The sequence below is a fragment of the Paralichthys olivaceus genome, chromosome 24 (assembly GCF_024713975.1).
Source record: "Paralichthys olivaceus isolate ysfri-2021 chromosome 24, ASM2471397v2, whole genome shotgun sequence".
Lineage (NCBI taxonomy): Eukaryota > Metazoa > Chordata > Actinopteri > Pleuronectiformes > Paralichthyidae > Paralichthys > Paralichthys olivaceus.
The window spans coordinates 9,089,079-9,108,475 of NC_091116.1; the positions used below are offsets into that span (position 1 = coordinate 9,089,079).

General features: G+C 42.1%; 1 protein-coding gene across 2 annotated transcripts; it reads right to left on the reverse strand.

Moving 5' to 3' along the window:
• Window positions 1–278: 278 nt before the first annotated feature.
• LOC109638883 (SLIT and NTRK-like protein 5) lies at window positions 279–15,686 on the reverse strand. 2 transcript variants are annotated; one of them, XM_020102064.2, is made up of 2 exons: window positions 14,778–15,686; window positions 279–13,083 (listed from the first exon to the last, which is right to left on the reverse strand). In XM_020102064.2, the coding sequence occupies exon 2, from the start codon at window positions 13,023–13,025 to the stop codon at window positions 10,398–10,400; it is 2,628 nt and encodes an 875-aa protein (XP_019957623.1). In that variant the 5' UTR covers window positions 13,026–13,083; window positions 14,778–15,686; the 3' UTR covers window positions 279–10,397. The 2 variants fall into 2 exon arrangements, with proteins under 2 accessions (XP_019957623.1, XP_069377449.1); XM_069521348.1 differs by lacking the exon at window positions 14,778–15,686 and adding an exon at window positions 13,714–14,139.
• Window positions 15,687–19,397: the final 3,711 nt, after the last annotated feature.

The window sequence follows — 19,397 nt, forward strand, 5'->3', positions numbered from 1 at the left end:
CTGACATGAAAAACTAGGTCTCGGAGATAACGCTCCAGCTTCCGTGGGTCTTGTGTTTATAATAGCCTGCCCAGCTTTAATTATTACCACATAAGTAATCTCTGAGGGACGAATTGATTATTTAAATTTTCACATGAAGTTGGACCCCAATTTCCACAGCACTTCCATTTTTTAAATCAAGTTTTCATTTAAACACTAATAACAAGTTCTGAAACACACAAGTCGATGTATGTAATTATCTCGATATGAATGATTAATTTCATCACACTGTGACTGGATAAATGCAATTGCTTTTAATCACTCTCATCAACAGTGGAAATAATAAATATTAAAATATGTTACAGTGAAAAGAGGAGGGTGCTGATGGTTGACACAACAATATTATTCAGTTATTATTTCGTCAATTTCAATTGTGTCCATATTCAAATATGTTCCAAATTTACAAAGGTGCATTTGAAAATGCTAATATTTCAAAAAGTCGGAGATGTATTTTTTGCTGAAGTATACTTATGCTTAAACGTTGCACAGACTTTTAAACTGGATCCTTTACAAAGCACAAAGGTCGTACTCTCAAATCATCCCATTAGAAACTGGCTAGTTGAGCCATTAGCAGTTAACATTCAGTCAGCAGGAAAAGTAATTTGGGGTAACCTAAGATATGCATTTCATTTTCTTTAGCCTCAATGTTGAAATGATCTCCTGCTGCTAATTCATGGAGTTAAGTACTGTTTTACAAAGTCGCGAAACCTGCAAGCACTGTCAAATCATGCGCAACCACTTGGTGTCCTTTTGTGTAGGACGATTGTCCGCAGGGCTCGTGCTGACACACTCAGATCACCAGCCTTTTACGTTTGTGGGCATAAAAATGAGAATGTCAGCGTCGAGTGCAAGACTGGAGAGACCTTTTACCGCCGGGACAATTAAATCCCTCTTTATTTTCTGCAGAGCATTTTTTTTATGTGAGAAAAGTCCTTGCTGAGGTTATAGCTACAGAGCAGGGAACGGTTCCACAGGTCAGTGTGTAAACCATTTCCTGTAGCGTTCCTTTTCATTTTCTTATAATACAGACTTCAAAATGCAACCATTGTTCCTTGCTGAGCAACTCAGCGAAGCTTCCACTTGTTTAGATTGATTCCTACCTGCTAATGGTTTAATTTTCACTTAATTCAATAACCACATTCTCCCATGACACCTAACACATTTATATGGAGTCTATAATAACGTCTTGACAGTTAGATGAGTTGGTGAATCTCTGGTGGTTTCATTCGGTACTAATTTCTCCTGTTAACACACTTTAACACGGCAAATGAGATCTAATATGTAGCGCTGACTTGTTCCCGCTGTTTGCATCGTGCCTTTTTTTAGAACGGGCGTGCAGAACAAAGTCGTTGGGTTAAATATCTTGATTTGATGCACAAAACTGGAGGTGAGCTACTTTAATGTGTTTCCATTGATTAGAGTAGAAACAATAATCCATTGATTGAAGAACAAAAAGTCACTCCTGAGTTCTGATGAAAAAAGTCAGTACATATACTTGCCAAACATGTAAATTTACAAAATATCATCATTACATTTAAAAAAACAAAAAAACAATCTGGCTCCAGTTACATTTCCTAATTCTTCCGCCACAGCCCAACAGTCCCCTTCAATTCAATTAAGCTGCACCAAACTGCACACAGTCAGAATTGTTCTGAGAAATCAAGGACAATGATTAAAAATGCCATATATTGCAATGAAAGTGAAAAAGAAATCCTGTTTCCTCTTCAAAATGTCATTTTGCACAATCTTGCTTACAAACAAACAGGAGTGAAAACACAATGTTCTTTACTGGAGAACAACCTTTGTGCGAAACACATTTACTGTCCCAGTTCAATTATATAAACACAGAGTGGGTTTTATGCAACTCCAGCCTTGCCGTGCACATTAAAAGCTACAATTCATCAGCAAAAGCTACATGAAATTCACGTCTGAACAGAAAAAAACACTGACAATTTGTTTTTAGGGTCCTGTTCCTAATGTTCTCACTTTCCATGAGGCACATCGGTTATTATCCATGCAGACCTCACAGCAGGATTTTTTCTCAGAGTGTGTGGATCCGTGATGATGTAAACTTGATATACAAGGTGTTGAAAAATAAAGATTTAAGAATATTTCGTGCATGGAATGCTGTTGTGCTTGTAAATTAAAAATAGCTGCATGTTGTATCATTCCTCAGCTTCTGTTTTTGAGTCTCGCCATTAACTCGACTCCAGCTCTTTATGCTTCGCACATGGAGCCTACACACACACACACACACACACACACACACACACACTCTCAGGTACATGCACAGGGAACATCAAGTAGTTGATGTCAGTGCTGCTGTAAGAGCTCCTCCACGGGAGCTTTTTTATTTTTTTGTATTTTTTTTAATCAAGCACACCCACACTGCCACTTGCAGCCTCGCTATTGTCCAAACACAAGCAAATTGTCACTCACTGCGCTCTGGGAGGACGAAACAGTTGGAACAATAGTTTTCCCTTCATGACAAGTCCATTATAGATGGTTAAACCCGGCGCCAAATTTAATCCTTTCAGCAAGTCCATATCTCATGAGCTGAAATCAAATGTTTTTTCCTTTCTCCACGCCATTAGTATGTCTCTCTCTCTCTCTCTATTTCTCTCTTGTGGGTGAGAAAATGAGTTTTTCTACCTCCCACCATTTCATTATCGGAGCGATCTCCCAGCACGTAGTCTAATTCCTTTAGCAAGTCCCCGATTTCTGCCGACTCCTCTTCGCCGCACTTTGAATAGCCAGACTGAAAACAAAATGGGGACAGGAGAGAAACCGGAGCAAAGAGGTAGAGAGAGTGAGCTGATTTTTAGTTTTTACAGTAAATCAGAAACCTGTTCGAGTGTATGATGCACAGCCATGATAGAGTGCAGGTGGATATGCCACCCACGTGCGAGCCTCGTCAGCGTTCTCGTCATCAGTCTTAGAATCATGCAGACACCAGCGACCAGTTTTTAGCATCTAATTGTGAACGAACTCCTACAAAGTAAACGTTTCCCTTTTTGAAGAATATTGATTGAACTTGTGGGGCTCGCCATATATAATGATATCTAAATTCAAGTATTGATCAAGTTAATAACACGGCAGAAATGACAGTATATACACACTGATTTCAACATATATTTTTCACTTCTATTACTAAACACAGCAAGGAGTACAGCTGAAATGAGCACATTTTACTTTGAAAGGTATTATTTACCAGGCACAGTGAAATGAAAGATGCTACTGAGCAGCAGGTGAAGGGTCAAGTCTACAGAGAGTAACATTTGAATAAAATCAATAAATTAAATCAATGTTTTGCAAGTGGAATTGCTAAGTTTCCCTTTAATACCTGAAATATCCAAACATATAAAATGGCAAAAATATCCTAAATCCTTGACAGTGAAGTTCCCCGACTCAACGTCTTCCTACAGGATTTCCAAACAATAACCTACAAATAATGTATTGTTCATGCCTTATCCACCACCAGCATAATTGTTTTGTGTCATACAGCGTGTAATCTGATGACGCAAGTGAGGAGGCACAGGACAGGGCTGGATTTTAAGCACACACACGCAGGGATCCATATAGGAGCGCCTCTGCCTGGACGGGCTCTAGTTAAACGACTTGACACTCGGAAGGAAGCCATACATCAACCTGTTAGTATTTTTTGGGGGCTGGGCGTCGCCAGGCTTGGCTGGGGAGTCAGTAATGCTATTGTTGCCATTTATCAAACGACAGGGTTACTGCGGCTCCGGATCGACGGGTGCAGCCGGCGTAAACAAACAAAGAAAACGGGGAGGGGGGGAGGCTGCCCACTGGAAACAGAGAAGGAAGGCAAAGGAGGGGAGGAAGAAAACCCTGACACAAAAAAAGAAGCAACATACAGCAGCGTCTCTCTTGTTCTCTTTTTCCACAGGTGACAACATAAATCTTTAAAAGCTTTAGAAACATCTTCGTATCCAACCACTACTTTTTTTTTTTTTTTAACATAACATGACAACAACACTTGCTCCTGTAAATAGATTATTGTGTTACTGAACATCAATCGCTCACAGAGTAACTGGTATCTGGTTTGTACCGAGGGTTTCCATCTCCATATTAACTTCATTATGTACCGTTCGCGTTGGAGCAGGAGAGGGAGAAGAATCTGATAACAGGTACTTGAAAATTCCATTAGTTCCGTCTGTGGTGGTAAATCAAAGAGGAAATCAGCGAGTTCAGGGGAAAGGCTCTTCCTGTCATACCATTATATGCAGTACATGTTGCGGTTCGTATGAAACCATATTTAAATGCAAGCAGAACATTTGGGATCAGAGAGGAAGCTGTCGACAAACGCTTTATTTTGCGACAGCTTCCTCTCTGATCCTGCGTGCATCACAAGAGGCGATGGTTGAATTGCTCTGAAAATCTTCTTCAACTCAATGACCACGACAATGGCTCTCTGAGCACATACCTCAGCCAAGAACCACCTGTCTCCTCTCAAAGCCACATTTTAATTCCTAGATCTCGTCTTTTAAAATGCACAAACTCATGAATATCAGTCCCCTAAATAAAGAAAATGGAATTATTATCACAGAATTGAGCAGAACTGTTGGAATGGTAAAGAAAGCAATGCTATGGATTCAGTTAAGTAGTTGTTTTGCAAAATTCGAAAAAAAGGTTGTATGATTCTCTTTTACCAATTTATTTTTTATTTCAAAGATGAAATCCTTCTGATTTATGTTTTCCCTGCTAGATTTCTGCATCAACCTCAATTGGAACAACATGCTGCTGCTATATGATTATCAACGTCATACAGATGCTGACCTGGCTGCACTGGCTTCCTGTTTGTTTCAGCATTGATTTAAAGATTGCATTGATGACTTTCAAGGCTTTACACAAACAAGATCCTTTGTGCATCAAGGATTTAATTCCCTATGAGCCTGCATGCCAATCTTAGACAGGACAGCTGATAGGATAGTTCCGTGCAGTTCCAAGAGTCCAACTTAAATGGTATCTGCTCAAAAAAGAAATGCTACTTCAGAAAATATCCTCAAAATAATTTAAAGGTACAGTGTGTAGAATTTTGAGATATCTAGTGGTGAAGTTGCATGTTGCAGCTGAACACCCCTCACCTCACCCTCTCCTTCCAAACATGAAAAAGAACCTGTGGTAGCTTCAGTTGTCATAAAAACTCAAAAGGTGTTTAGTTTGTTCAGTCTGGACTAATGTAAAAAACATGGCGGCCTCTGTAGAGAGGGTCTCCTCGATGTAAATATAAAGTATTTCAATATAAATGGTCTTTTCTGGGGTAAAGAAAACTACAATTCATACAATTTAGATGAAACAAACTAGTTAAAACATCCTGAGGATTATTCTACATTCGACTTCTGCCAATAGTTCCCTTTCACCTAAAACACACTGGACCTTTAAATGTAAAAAGAAATGCTACATGTTTAAAATGTCCTTATAAAACAGCTTTCATCTGTGTGAATTTCATTTTTTGTGGAGGAGCTATTTAAAAAGTGCGACACAAATAAAGCTTATTATTATCTTCTCCATTACATAAGAATGTCCACGGGCAGGTTAAAAAAAGAAAGTAAAGAGTGGGCCTGGTTGTTAAGCAGATGGCATTAGTTGTTTTAAAAGCTGTAAAAAGTCAATTCAACACAGGCTGGACAGTGGGAGTGTTGAAAGAGAGACTGAATAAACCAGAGAGTGCCACATAATTGCTAACAATGTGATAATCATTTTCCTGAACAATAAAAGCTAGACATATGTGTTTATGTCTTGTGCTTGATTTAGATTACCTGCATTGTATGTTAAGCTTTCTGTTCCTGAAAGAGACAACATGCTACGACAGTGGATACTTGACTCTTACAGATTTGCCACAACACGTGGAAAACACCTAATTCGTAAAGCATATAATAATCCTCCTCACATAATGGTTCACACTTCAGATTTACACAACATTCCACAGGAACAAAGACTTTGCTGCACTGGATGCTGCAGAAACAGAAAGCGGAGAGAGTTGAGTGATCAGTAATTAGAGCTACGTGGGTTCGGTGAGGAGTCGTTGGAGAGAAGGTGTTGGTGGTGCAGCGGTAAATATCGGTTGAGTGCTGATGAACATTTGAGCATTTCTACATGCCTGAAAGAATTCCATTAACCACTCTGATTAAAGTAATCATTGGAGCCATCGGTGCCTGTCAGATGCCATCCCTGCCCTCTCAATTACCCAGATCTCCTTGAGCTCAATTGCTCACATCATCGCGGAGACCGGGTGGCAGGCAGGCAGCGCCGAGGACGAGGCCTCTCCAGCAGGGGGGTAAGTGAAGCAACGCTTGAGCATATGTAGAATGTCCACCCCCTATATCAGTCTCAATCTACAGAGGACGGCCACATATTGCTCTAATTATCACTCATGCACACGGTTGCTGTGTTGGGTGGTTCAAGTCCAAATGTGGGTGATTAGGTGTATAGGAACAGTAGAGCTGTTAATCTTGATGAGCCACAGTTTGATTTACATCCAAAGCCGCAGCTAACAGTTACTTTCATTGTTGATTAACTGATGATTATTTTTCCATATTAATCTATTAAACACAAATAATCTTGTCTTTGTTCTGTCCAAATCCATAAGAGATTTAGTTCAGTCACACAAGAGGAAAACGAAAAGGCAAATCTGAAACCACTAAGGATGTGATGTTGGTTGAATTATTCCTATAGTTTAGCAATCAATCAAGAAGAAGTGCATCTAGTGCACCTTTCTCATCATCGTTTGAAGATTAAAAGTTGATTGTGTACATCTAAAGGTTTTTGGGAACTTAAACCATCAAACCACAGCATAAACTGAAGGGGTGAGGGCAACTCAAAGCTTAAATTCAAAATCGTAATCTTTTTCAGACAGACAAAATTAATATATCTCCAATCAAACTGAGCAGATATTCTCCCAGCACTTAAATGCAACAGATGGGGAGATATGGGCATTAAATCGGGTTCCGCTGCCTTTTTTCTGACCCAGGGCATCTTCACAGCTTTATCTGGCCCCGTTCATGTGCAGCATCAAGCTGATTTTACTAACCGTAAACACAACATTCTGCCAGCGCTATCTGATAAGTGATGAAGTGCAGTTTTATTCTGCTAAATCGAACCCAGAAAAAAAAGTTTAATTAGCCTGGTATTTTCAGTCTTAGAAAATAATTTCCTCCAAGTAAAACTCAGCGTACTGAAAATAGCCGAGTGTTGAGCCAACACTGCATGCAGCTTCATGCGTTTCAAGTGCTCCGCCATTCCACATTGATTAACTCTCAAATGGCATGAAAGGCAATAAGTGAAATAGAATTTTGGAACAAAGAAGCGTCCATGAATGTCTCGCAACCTTCTTCTAAACTATACAAACTAAAATTCCCTTTATGAAGAGCAAAGCGTGAGACAGTAACATCTACATCTGCAACAACATCACGCCTTGTGTTGCGTCAGAATCTGCACAACAGGTCGAGCCATAAATCAGGGCGGCCTCTTGTGTAGTGTGAGGCAACATGCTGTGAAATACTTTTTTTACTTTTTACTTCCTATGACTATATTTCAAATGATCTCAACTGAACTGATGTAGTGGACACACTGACAGAAAGCTGCACAGTCGGAAAAGCTGTACATTATATAAAATCTGCCCTTCTTTAATGCTCCCATTTCTTTTTGGACATTAGCTCCATTGGCTTATTTAAAGCATCATTCCAAGTGGCAAGAGTCTCTTGCTGTCTGCACACACACACACACACACACACACACACACACGCACACACACACACACACACACACACACACACACACACAGACCATAGCCTCCTACATTGGAATGCTTCACACACCCATCATTGTGGGACAGGGTGTTGGGACATATAGCAGTAAAGGTCAATGCTGGGAGTTTGGGTGGGAGGATTTTCAGCACACACACACACACACACTCACACAGTAATAACAAGCCCATTTGGATTGCATGATTCAGTGATTATGTAAGTGCGCTCAAGCAGTTTTTTGTTTCCTTCTGGAGTTCTGTGAATTTGGCCAAATCATCCTAAAAAATCTAACATTCAAGGAAAATAAATAAAACAACAGATTACCATCTGGAACACATTTAAAAATAAAACATTGTTATTCGCACTGAGAGCTTCCTCGTGTTGCTGCACCTCTATGGATGATTCTTGTCTTCATGCTGGCGTGAGAAGAATTAAGGACCAGAATCCATGTCAAAAACTGTCAACACTGTGCCGTCCCATAGGTCACCGATGCTGGGAGACTGCACACACTTCTTGGCTATGATTCACATCGCCTGCTACATGTATGACACATCCACAGGCACACTCGGTTCCAGAGCGCTTCATCTCCCAAATGGTGCCTTCTGTTCTCATGCTGGGCTTCTATGAAAAGATCCAGCAGAAGTTTTCATTTCCTACATTTTTCTAATTGAAAAAAGGGGACTTGCAGATCTTTACTGGCAGGCACAGTAACTGTGATCATTTCTTATTAAAAATACATAAAAATCAATATTGATTGGACAAACTTTCCCTCTGAATGAACAATTAAGGGATAGATTAAGATTTCGGGGAGGTGTCTGCCTCCTCTCCAGAGAGATCCCTGCCCGTCTCAGTTAAAGAACACTAAATTCCTAAATGGTCACGCTCGCTGCACACTGAAAATGGTGGTGTGGTTCATCCTCTGCATTTTTATAGACCTACTTTGCATATTGGATTTAAGGGGGTCAAGTTCGGAGCAAGTTATCAAATAAAATCCAAACAAGTGCGTAAAAGATCGAAGACCCATCAGCTTTTCTCAACATATCTGGCTTGAGAAAACAAAGAAATGTGTCCTAGTGGTTTTCACACATGAATTAAACCAATACAAAATAATGACAGAAGTAGAAATGTAAAAACAAACCCAATCCAGCAGCTTAATCAGCATCAAAGTTTATACCCGTGACATTGTTAGAAAGCTAAAATTGCATTTTTATTTTCATTTCAAGCTCCAATTTTGTTTAGAGAACTGACCAAATTATCACTTGCCAAGGCATCAATGTGAACGCTGTTGTTATGGTATAATTGCAAAGGGACAGCCTCAGATAATGCTCATTGATTGAAACCCATTGATTCGAATCCTCACTGAAACATTAGTTCCATCTCCGAGTGAAGCACATATATAGTGTGCCTTGGTCTGCTTTGATTGAGTCCACAACACAGCCAATTCTCATCAGCCGGAGTGCGTTGTTATTTGATTACGAAACAAAATAACTTCGTAGCCCTGCAGGGACGCACTGTGTTGGATGATTGTTTCAGCCCCTGTCTGAATGTGAAAATCCAACAGCTTCAGTTTCCTCATGAGCACATTATATGAACCTGACATCATGTTTTATTTGATGACAATAACATAGTTTGGTCAATATAGTGCAACAAGTGCAAAGCAATCAAAACAAATTAAATTGATAGAGGGATAGAGAATCTGCGAATGCTTGTATAAAAATAGGTGTTACATTGATTAAAATAGCAGTATTACACAACATAATTAATACTTCAAATATCCTTTATGAATTTTGCTTTTGATAACATATCAATTCTACATATTGAAAATGAATACCCATATTCATTTTTAATATAATAATCTTTATGAGACTCATTAAAGGCTAACTCGCCTTCCAATTCCAAAAAGTGCAGAAAGCATACAAAGACACTTATTTTTCATTTTCTTCAAATGAGGCAGTCTTTTTTTTTGGGGGGGGGGGGTGTGCCACTTTTAAAATAAGCCACTTTTACAATGCAGAGCTACAGTAAATGAAACTACAAACATAAGCTTTTTCAGAGGATCATGAAGAATGATGACACACGTAATATTGATGTAGAATCAAAAGTTTTGAAAAGACATGGCAGATTATATCAATAAATACTTACTTACAGTCTACAGCAGAAAATAGTCCAACACAGTTTTGATGATCTGCTGTACAATGGTTTTGTCCGGGAGTGATTTTTATAAACATTTTTTTTTTTTTGATCCACAATAAACCTTATGCATGGTTATATTCCTGAAAATGAAGTTTGGGTAAGATTTACCTGTACACTTACATTTCTGTGTGTTATTTCAATCTTCACCATAGAAAAATAGATTTTGCATCATCAGTTAAGTAGAGCAATTTTGTTCATCCGTGTTTCAGAAAGCTGTATCCGTTCCTGTAATGTCATGTTTCAGAAATAAGAATAAGATTGTTCGGCACACCCCGTTTTTTTAAACTCCATTCGTTTTCGCTTGTTTGAGCTGTGCCAAGGCACCCTATAAACTGAGCCACTGTTTCAAGGAGGGTCAAGAGAGAAAATGCTTCATTACATTAATGACTCCGTTGCTCAGAACTGGCTGAAGGTGGTCTGTTTCTCAAGAACTTCGAGGTAATCGGGCTCAGACTGCAGTTTAGCTTTTAGCTCCAAATACTCATTTCTATTGGGCTCGACATAAACAGTACTGGGTGCCGTGCCATAGAGCACTGTTTCTCTTATCCTCTCCGGGTGCAAGAATTGACGTCTGACATCAAAATTTGGGTTGTATGTGTACGACACAGGCCCTGTGTACTTGAACTCTAAATTGGCACCTGCGGGGATGGACGGGATGGACTGATGGGGGGACTGCTTATCTGGCTCCAGGATGCCTCTGAAGAAATGGTCTGCATCCTGGACAGGGGAGGGGTTTTCGCGGGGCTCGATGGTGCTAACACTGTACGTAGGGCTCCTCATCGTACTGCTATCCCTCTCCTCATCCGTGGTATTCCTGTATGTGACCTTGAGCTCATGGAGGTCACGGTAATCCTCCACTGTGTTTCCTTCCCGTGACCTGTAAATGGGGTTTTTGCACATGTGGCCCATGGGGTGGGGAATATACTCATAGACGTGACTCGCCGGGGCCTTAACTTTGGGGCCGGAGCGGTTGTTGTAGAGGCTGTACTGCAAGTTGAAAGAGCTGACATCTGAATTGTTGGTGCTAGTGCGGTCACTCTGTGACTTTTTGCGTTTTTTCATCACCAAAACAAACAGCCCTGCGGCCACGAAGACAGACATGATGAAAACAAGCAGGAGGCTGAGGATGAGGACAGAGAGGGGGACAGTGCTGCTCGGGGTGTTGAACTTCTGTGGAGCCGCTGTGGTGACGACCCGGTCGTCCATTGGCTCGTCCGTTGGGGTAGTTGATGAGACATATGCATCAGAGTAGTCTGGGCAGAGCTGCTCCGACTGGATGGAGCGTAGGTCCATTCCTGTGTGCCGTTTGGGTGTCTCACACACAACCTCATTAACCACAGTGCCAGCGCTGAGCTGCTCCAGCCATATCTTCATCCCCACCATGTCACAGGAGCAGTCCCAGGGATTTTCAAACAGATCTATCTGCACCAGCAGCTTCAGCTGATCTAATACACCACTCACAGGCAGGTTTTGGAAATAGTTGTTACGCAGATTCAGCCTAGACAGAGAGAGGCTGGAAAAGATGCCCACAGGTAAGGTTTTCAGGAGGTTGTTGTTGAGGAAAAGCAGCTGGAGATTAGGGAGGTAACGGAAAGCTCCCTCATCGACCTCCTTGATTTTGTTGTACTCTAAATAAAGATACTGCAAGTTCTGCAAACCAAAAAACATTTCTCCTGTAAGCCTGTCCATGAGATTACCATTTAAATACAGCCTACGCAGGTTGGTTAAATCCCCAAAAGCCCGGTCGTGGATCAGTGTTATCCTGTTGTTTCCCAGGTGAAGCAAATCCAATCCAGTGGCATCGACAAAATCTGATCTCCGTACCACAGGGATGTAATTTCCAGTGAGATACATTTTTTTAGGATTGTATGGCTTGGGTTTTAGATCAGAAATGCTTTCAATCTTTCTCTCTTGGCAGTTGACATTTAGCCCAATTTCAGATATCTGCAGATTACATGTGCAGGTAGTGGGGCAGTCCAAAGGCACAGGAGATTTGGTCTGAAAAGCAATAATGGGGCCGTAGTTGTGAGGGTTGCCGCCTGATATTCGGGATGTGGGCTTTGTCCTAGTTCTGTTAAATTGCCGCGTGCCCTTGGTAGGCCTAGAGGAGGACCTAAAAACAGCCGAGGAGGTGGCAGAGGCTGTGACAGCAGCAGGTGTGGTCTGGTAATATCCATTAGTGCTGCTAGGGGGCGCAGGCCTGACCGTGTCTTCTGGGGGTCTTCTTGGACAGAGTTCCTGCTTTGATACCTCATCCAGGTCCCTGCCATGGAGCCTGAACGGTGTCTCACACACCACCTCCCCCACCAGAGCCGTATAGGCTATACTCTCCAGCCAAGCCTTCAGAGCGATGAGCTCGCAGGAGCAATTCCACGGATTCTCCTCCAGTTGTAATTCCACAACTTTGTCCATGTGCTCCAGGAGGCCGATATAGGGGAACATTTTTAACCGGTTTCCCCTCAGGTCCAAGTGCGTTAGAGGAACATTCCGAAAGATATTCGGAGGCAGGGCAGAGAGTAGGTTGTCGTTCAGTATCATAACTGTTAGTTGGTGCAGTTTGCTCAAGGCATTGGGTTCTATATTGGTGATATAATTGTAATCAATCTGTAGATATTCCAAACTCTCCAGTCCTGCAAAGGTGTCATCTCTGAGAGCTTCAATCTTGTTGTTATTCAGGTGCAACCTTTTTAATCCCTGGAGCCCGTTGAAGGCTCCGGACTCTATCTCTGAGATATCATTGTTTCCCAGGTGCAGGATGGTCACCCCGGTGTAATTGATGAAATCATTGACTGACAGCTTCTTCAGGAGGTTCCCTGTCAGCAGGAGGTGGTACATGGAGAAATGGACGGGGCTGATCTCCGTCAATCTGATGATCCCCCGGTTCTCGCAGCTCACCGTCAGGATCCCTTCCTTCTCCTCGCATGTGCACAGATTTCGACAGATCTCCCCATAATTGTCATACATCTCAACCAGCCTCAGAGATGATGCAATCAGAAGGATTATTTTTAGGATCCAGATATGCATTTTTCCTGGGAGAGGGTGCCCCAGCTCACTCAAGTGCGGTACCAATATGAGGAGTCATCTAAGGAGGGAAAGAAAAGGATGGGTTCTGTTTTACATAGAGCATGGAAATAACACATGTGAAAACATGCATTTACAAAAATGTGTATACAGGGGAAGGAACCCCTTCAGGAGCCGAACCCCTGATGAATAAATATAAGACATTCATAACAAACACGGAGGCAAAGACAAGATGTGTGTGTTGATAGATGTGTGTTCATTATGCAGATGTGCAATGTCGGCATCATTTTGGTTTGTGACGGTGTGAGAAAACAAGTGACCCAGATGATTTTTTTCAATAATAAAGCACCTAAACGATCAAATAATCCAGTTGATAAAACAACTCCCCGCGGTGGATGGCCACTGCGCATTTTGATAGCTCGCCTGAATTCCAATTCATCTTGGGAGGAAAAAAAAAAGCTTCGCCATCCACCCTGTGCAGACTAATACATCTGCTCTTTACTAATGCAACCCTTGAGAATTCCCCCAAAAAAGAAGCCTCACTATCGAGATATCTCAACGCACATCGCTTTGCGTAAACAGATGGTCGGCGTCTTAATTTGTCTTTGCGATTCAACATTTTTCCCTCAAACAAACATTAAAATCTAGGAGATGAACTCCTCTCTCCTGCCCACAAAGATTTCTCACTCACCCTGCATTGCCGACGACTTGGTAACAGTGGGGAAACTGTCGGATCCCTTTTCTCCAGCTCCGTCCAAACACCATAAGGAAGGGGAGGGGGGGATCTATTCGCATGCTATGATTAAAATAATCCTGATTTAAACAAAAACAACAGCTCTCACTGAAGAGTCGGCTGCGAGAAGGCAGCCGGTGTTCATCTTAAAATCCGACCTGCGATTAAAAAGTGTATATATGTGAAAATCAGCCTACAAGGCGACAGTCGCAGCCCTTCTTCTGCCCACGGGTGAAAAAAAAGAAATGAGAGTTGATCAGAGGCAAAAAAAAAAAAAAGCATGTGTCGGTGATCTAATGGCGGGCCTCTGATCGACAATGCATTTTGACATGGAGTAAATAATTCTATAATCAAGTATTCTGTATGGCATCTGCTATATAAAAGGTTACAGATACCCCCCCCCCCCCCCTCTATCTCTCCTTCTCCTCTCTCTCTGTCCGCCAGAGACGCGTGAGCGCGCGTGCACACACGTACACGCATGCACATTCGGTCCTTGTGCGCTTCTTAAAAAGAACACAGAAGCCTACACACATCGACCTACTAAATCTACCCAAATGCGCTCATATGAACATGCAGGGATATGCTGCCCCTGAATGTGTTGGCCCATGTCTGTCCCAATCTCATTGCTTATCGTGTCTTACATTTGAGTTTATCATCGCCACCTCAAGAAATGCCCGTCGCCTGTGGATGAAATGAAGACGACTTGAGAGCGCAGTGGCGGTGCATGCTATGATTGGGAGCGAATGGAACTGTGTGTGTGTGTGTGTGTGTGTGTGTGTGTGTGTGTGTGCATAGGAACGCAGGCTCGAAGGGGCTTGTTGTGGCCACAGCAGCCGCAGACACGTCGCTCGACAGCATCTTAAAAAAAAATCTGGATCAACTTTGCGCCTGGCGAGAAAACAGTGATTTCAGCACCATGGACAGATCCCGCTCTAATTAATATGTTAAAGCATGTAATGTCGAGAAGAGACAGAAGAGACAGAAGAGAGAGAGAGAGAGAGAGAAAAGCATTGTCCTCTTACCGTGTTGATCCCGGTAAACGCCAAAGCATCCCGAAAATCACGGCTGTGCCCCTTCTCTTCCCTCCAGCCGCTGTGAAAACATGGGTTTCGTGGTTTCACCTTGCGTCAGGCGTTGGAAAAGAAATACGAATGGTAATTTTTAAAAAAAAGAATCCTCAAAGTCAAGTCTCCTCTGCGTTTAGCTCCATGAACCTCGGCATCGACGAGGGCATATACGCGGTATTGTTCACGCCGAGAACGTGACGGCAAAAGGGGGCTCCCGTGTTCTTCCAGCGGCGGCCGAAATTAGCAGAGTCACGTCGGAGGAGAGAACCACGGCCAAAGTTCGCAAACGCGTCGTAATCCCACATCAGACGCGTCCTGCCGCATGCATTTTAACTGTGACTTTCATCCATGTGCACTGGCGGAGCGCGGAGGAGAAGAGAGGTACGGATATCCCCCCTTGTCTGTGTGCCAGTGGTGCGGCTGGTACCAGTTTATGTACAGATCTGCCCAAGGTCTCTTTTTTCTCTCAGCTGCCACACACATCAACCGCACATCAGTGGATAGCGTTCCTCCAGCTTTGTTTCTGCACCTTTGGACACAAGAATCCGATCCGCTGTCTCCAGTCCTGCATGGGTCAAAAGATATCCCGCGTATGTGCACGCACAATGCGCGAACACAAGCTTTATCCCACCCCCACCACCACCAACGTTTCAACTAGTGGAACTTGATCTTGGTTGGCGCAAACCAGCGCATCCCCTAAAGCGATGGACGTATTATGACACAATTACCATCCTATGACAGCAGAAATCACACAAAAAAAGAGGCATAAATCCCCCAATCTCTGCACCGTCTCGGCGCGGAAATGAAAAGCTATTTAGTGTGTGCAATAGTCTTTAAGGGGGCATGGTAATGTGGAGGCGGTGGGCTTGGGTAGGAGGAGGAAGAGGAGGAGAGGGAGGGAAGGTGGGGAAGAGAATAAGGGAGGCTGGATGTAGACCCGTAGAGGGCAGCACAATGATGAAAAAAGGCATCTTGGCCGCCTTGCATGGTTCAGGCTCCTGTGTGCGTCAGTGGATTTTAATTCAACAGCAACAACCATTAGATCTGTCACTCAACATCTTCGGCAGTTTTTTTCCACACGTTTGAAAGCCACAAATGGACAGGACAAGCTTCCCTTCCCTTAATACTGGCAGTATTCATCAAGGAGCCCTTTGATTTCCTCAGGGAGAAGCAGGAAGCAGATGTATATTGGCCTGACAGTCATCGTGGATCCATCATGTCTCTTCATTATCCCGTCTGGGAAAGATATTGCTTCAGACAAGCCCGCTGGAAGACATTGCTTCTTAGCAGTTGCACATTGTTTGTATTCCCCTCCCTCACATTGTTGGCTGTTTGAGCACCTGCTATGACAATGTGCACAGTAGAAACACAAACATACTCATTCTGTGTATCATTGTAGCTCAAAGATGACCTTCTATCTACTTTCAGCTCAGAGTTGGGATTAAAGTTGCATCAGACAAATAAGGTCAAGCAAAACATTAATTCACCTTAGATCTCTTTATGGACAAAGTGCAAGGATTAAGCCTATAGTCAGGAGACACATTTCTTTAAAGAGATTGCATTGAAAGAAATGAATTAACTGTAGGATTATGCATAATCCAGTTTTGCTGCATTTTAGCCTCCTAATGCTGCCATGTTGCTGCAGGCGCTCTGTATTTTTACCAAATCGTGGCTTATCTGGCCCTCGTTGAAAGAGCAAATCAAGTCAAAGCCACAGCTGCCCTCTTACCCTCTTTGCTGTGGGACAAGAAACTTTAGAAGCACTCGACTAAAGCCTGAACAGTAAATCGAATTAAATCCAGCATATGGTGGACTACCATGTCCAAAGAGATTTCCCACTTAGTCAGTATTGTGTGGTAATAAGTCAAATCTTACGCTCTCTTTAGCATGCAGGGAGCGGCAATAAGCAGATGTGGCATCTGTGCCGCCTTTCCAAAAATTAGCCGTGCAGTTGCATTGAATTATCTTAAAGTCTCTCGCTCTGTAATCGTATTAACAGTGGGCTATCCTGTGGGGGGATGGACAAATCGGTATCTATGGAACCCCCGGCTGGAATACAAAATGCAGCAGGGCGTTCGCTCCCTCCCTCTGGATGGGAATGTGTCTGGCTCCCCTGAGAGGCAGAGAGTAGCTGTCCGAACTCATTTGTTGCCTTAAATGACTTTGTGGAGTGCTGATGTGACAGGTAGATGCCCTTAAATAATGTAAACCCTGAATGATGACGGCTGGGCTGTGTTTGTGCAATGTTTATAGATACAACTTTGGATCGTCCAGGTTCTTTAAACTGGTGTGTGTGTGTCTGGGGAATGTTTCCCATATGAAGCCACATGCATGCATGTACACACAAATTGGAAGTTTGTGTGTATGAACATGAATCTGCCCTTCGCAAAGGCTAATGGGTTCATGCAAACATGAAAGCTTTTAACACAGATTAGCTGCATAAAATAACATTCCATTATAATCACGTCTGGGGAAAAATGTTGACGGAATTAAATGGTAATTGAAAGTTCATATAATGGTGAGTTGAACTTTTGCCTCTTGCATGAACCAGACAGGTAATGAAATATTTCTCACGGTCATCATCACAATTAGAATAGCAACTATGAGGTAATGCAAAAGGAAGTTATGTTTTCATCTGAGTTTGGTGCGAATTCAGATCAGGGAGCACATCCAGAAATTAGTTTTGTCTCTCCAACACATCTAAATGTGTTTTTTTAAATGTATTTTAACATTGTGAATCCTGATTAAACCATTTAAGACATGTTTAGGTGGTTGGTATGTTGGAGTGTGTGGAATTGTGTGTGTATTCAAATAAGACTTTTAAAATGATGAGACGAGACTTTGGATTGAAAATAGAGATTCTCCTTAGTGGACGAAAAAGCGAGGATACACAAGTGACAATGGAGGTGTTACACTTGCTCCCAGAGCATTATGGGTAATGTAGTTATTTCTATACAATTAAAACATCTGGCCCTTTAAATTGGTCGTTCACATTTGAAATATTAAACAGTAGTTTAATCAAGTAAGGTCACTACATCGATCAATAGAGCTAGAAACCTGTAACCTCCACTAATGTGGAGCTGAGAGTAATCTGGCCCCAGTTGTCATGGTATTCTTAACCAAAGTCTGGAGTTCCGGACTCTGTCTGTGATATCAAAGGAATTGCCTTCTGGTAGACAGGCCATGAGCCAAAAGCAGTGACTAGGGGAAATAATTAAAAGTGTCAAAAAAGAAAACTTCTCAGTAAGGACGTACACCACAAAGCCTGCAACAATGATTTTTTTGTTAAATTAATTTGAAAATGGTATATTTAGAATTCATCTTCCTAGAATTGCATTTAATTTTACAGCTCTTCTTGATGAATTGAGTTCAGCGAGGGGCTTAGTGTGCTGCCTCGAGCTTGTCGTGAATAAAACAGGGTAAATGTGTCTACTGGACCTTTCCCCATTATGTGTGATCAGCAGATATACTATAAAGCAGGCACAAATGCTACCGCACCTATTTTACTTCTAAATCTTACAATTTGGACGTATCATCATGCAGGAAGTGTATTGAGATCTCTCCCTGCCTTAATAGAAGGCAAATTCTTTTGTCAGCAGAGCCTGACATGCATTGTGCTATGATTAACTTGTGAGGTCTCATTTGGCTTGTGTGTGTCCAGAAGCCAATTGGTGCTGCTGGCAATTTCCGACATAACCCAGTAGGTCTACAACAGGTCTCCGGGTGCCAGGATCCATTCAAAACGCTGATAATATGGAATTAGAAAAACAATTTTGGTTTGACGGTACAATCCGACCGGCACATCTTTCTCGGCTGATAACAAGATGGGTGTAGAATTGCGAGGAATTTCTCCGAGAGAAATTGCTTTACATAAACAATGACTAAACCCTGGAAGCCCTGTTTGCCCCCCGTAATAAAATGAAGGCTGATGAGACAAAGCGAGGATGGATCGGACTGGAGAGGCGAAGCGGTCTGTTGCTCTGCGCTAGTGTCACTCCACCAATCATTCCACACAATTGATTTGGCCCTCGCGGTGCCACATTTAATGTGACTATCATAAAAGCAAATACAATATGCGCTTATTAGCTGTATTTCATTTTGACATCTATATTAAACATATACAAATTACTATCAACACTAATAATATGTGACTTTTTATTGCCCCACATTGTCAGATTGGTGATGAATGGTACAACAAAAAATGGGTGCAGCAGACCCACAGATATCAGCTCCCTGTTTCCAACAATTTACACAACTTTTTCAACATGTGAAATAGATTTCTCTTCGACCGTGAGGTGGAAAGTCAGCAAGGTTCCCCCGTAAGCTTAATATTTCATGCGTTTCTGTCAATGTAGGGATTCTCTGTGTCAGCCAGAAATAAAGGAATTCAAATCAAAGAGAATTTAAAAGTTTGTAATACAAGTTGGAAGTGTACTTTCTTGATATGCGTCTGGTATAATTAGACAATTAGGCCTCAGTATGTTTGTATAGAGGTTATTTTGCGAGTTGTAACATCTCAAATTATTCCCCAGAGTTGTACGTTGCAGTAAAGTTATTGTGCTAAATCTGGAACAC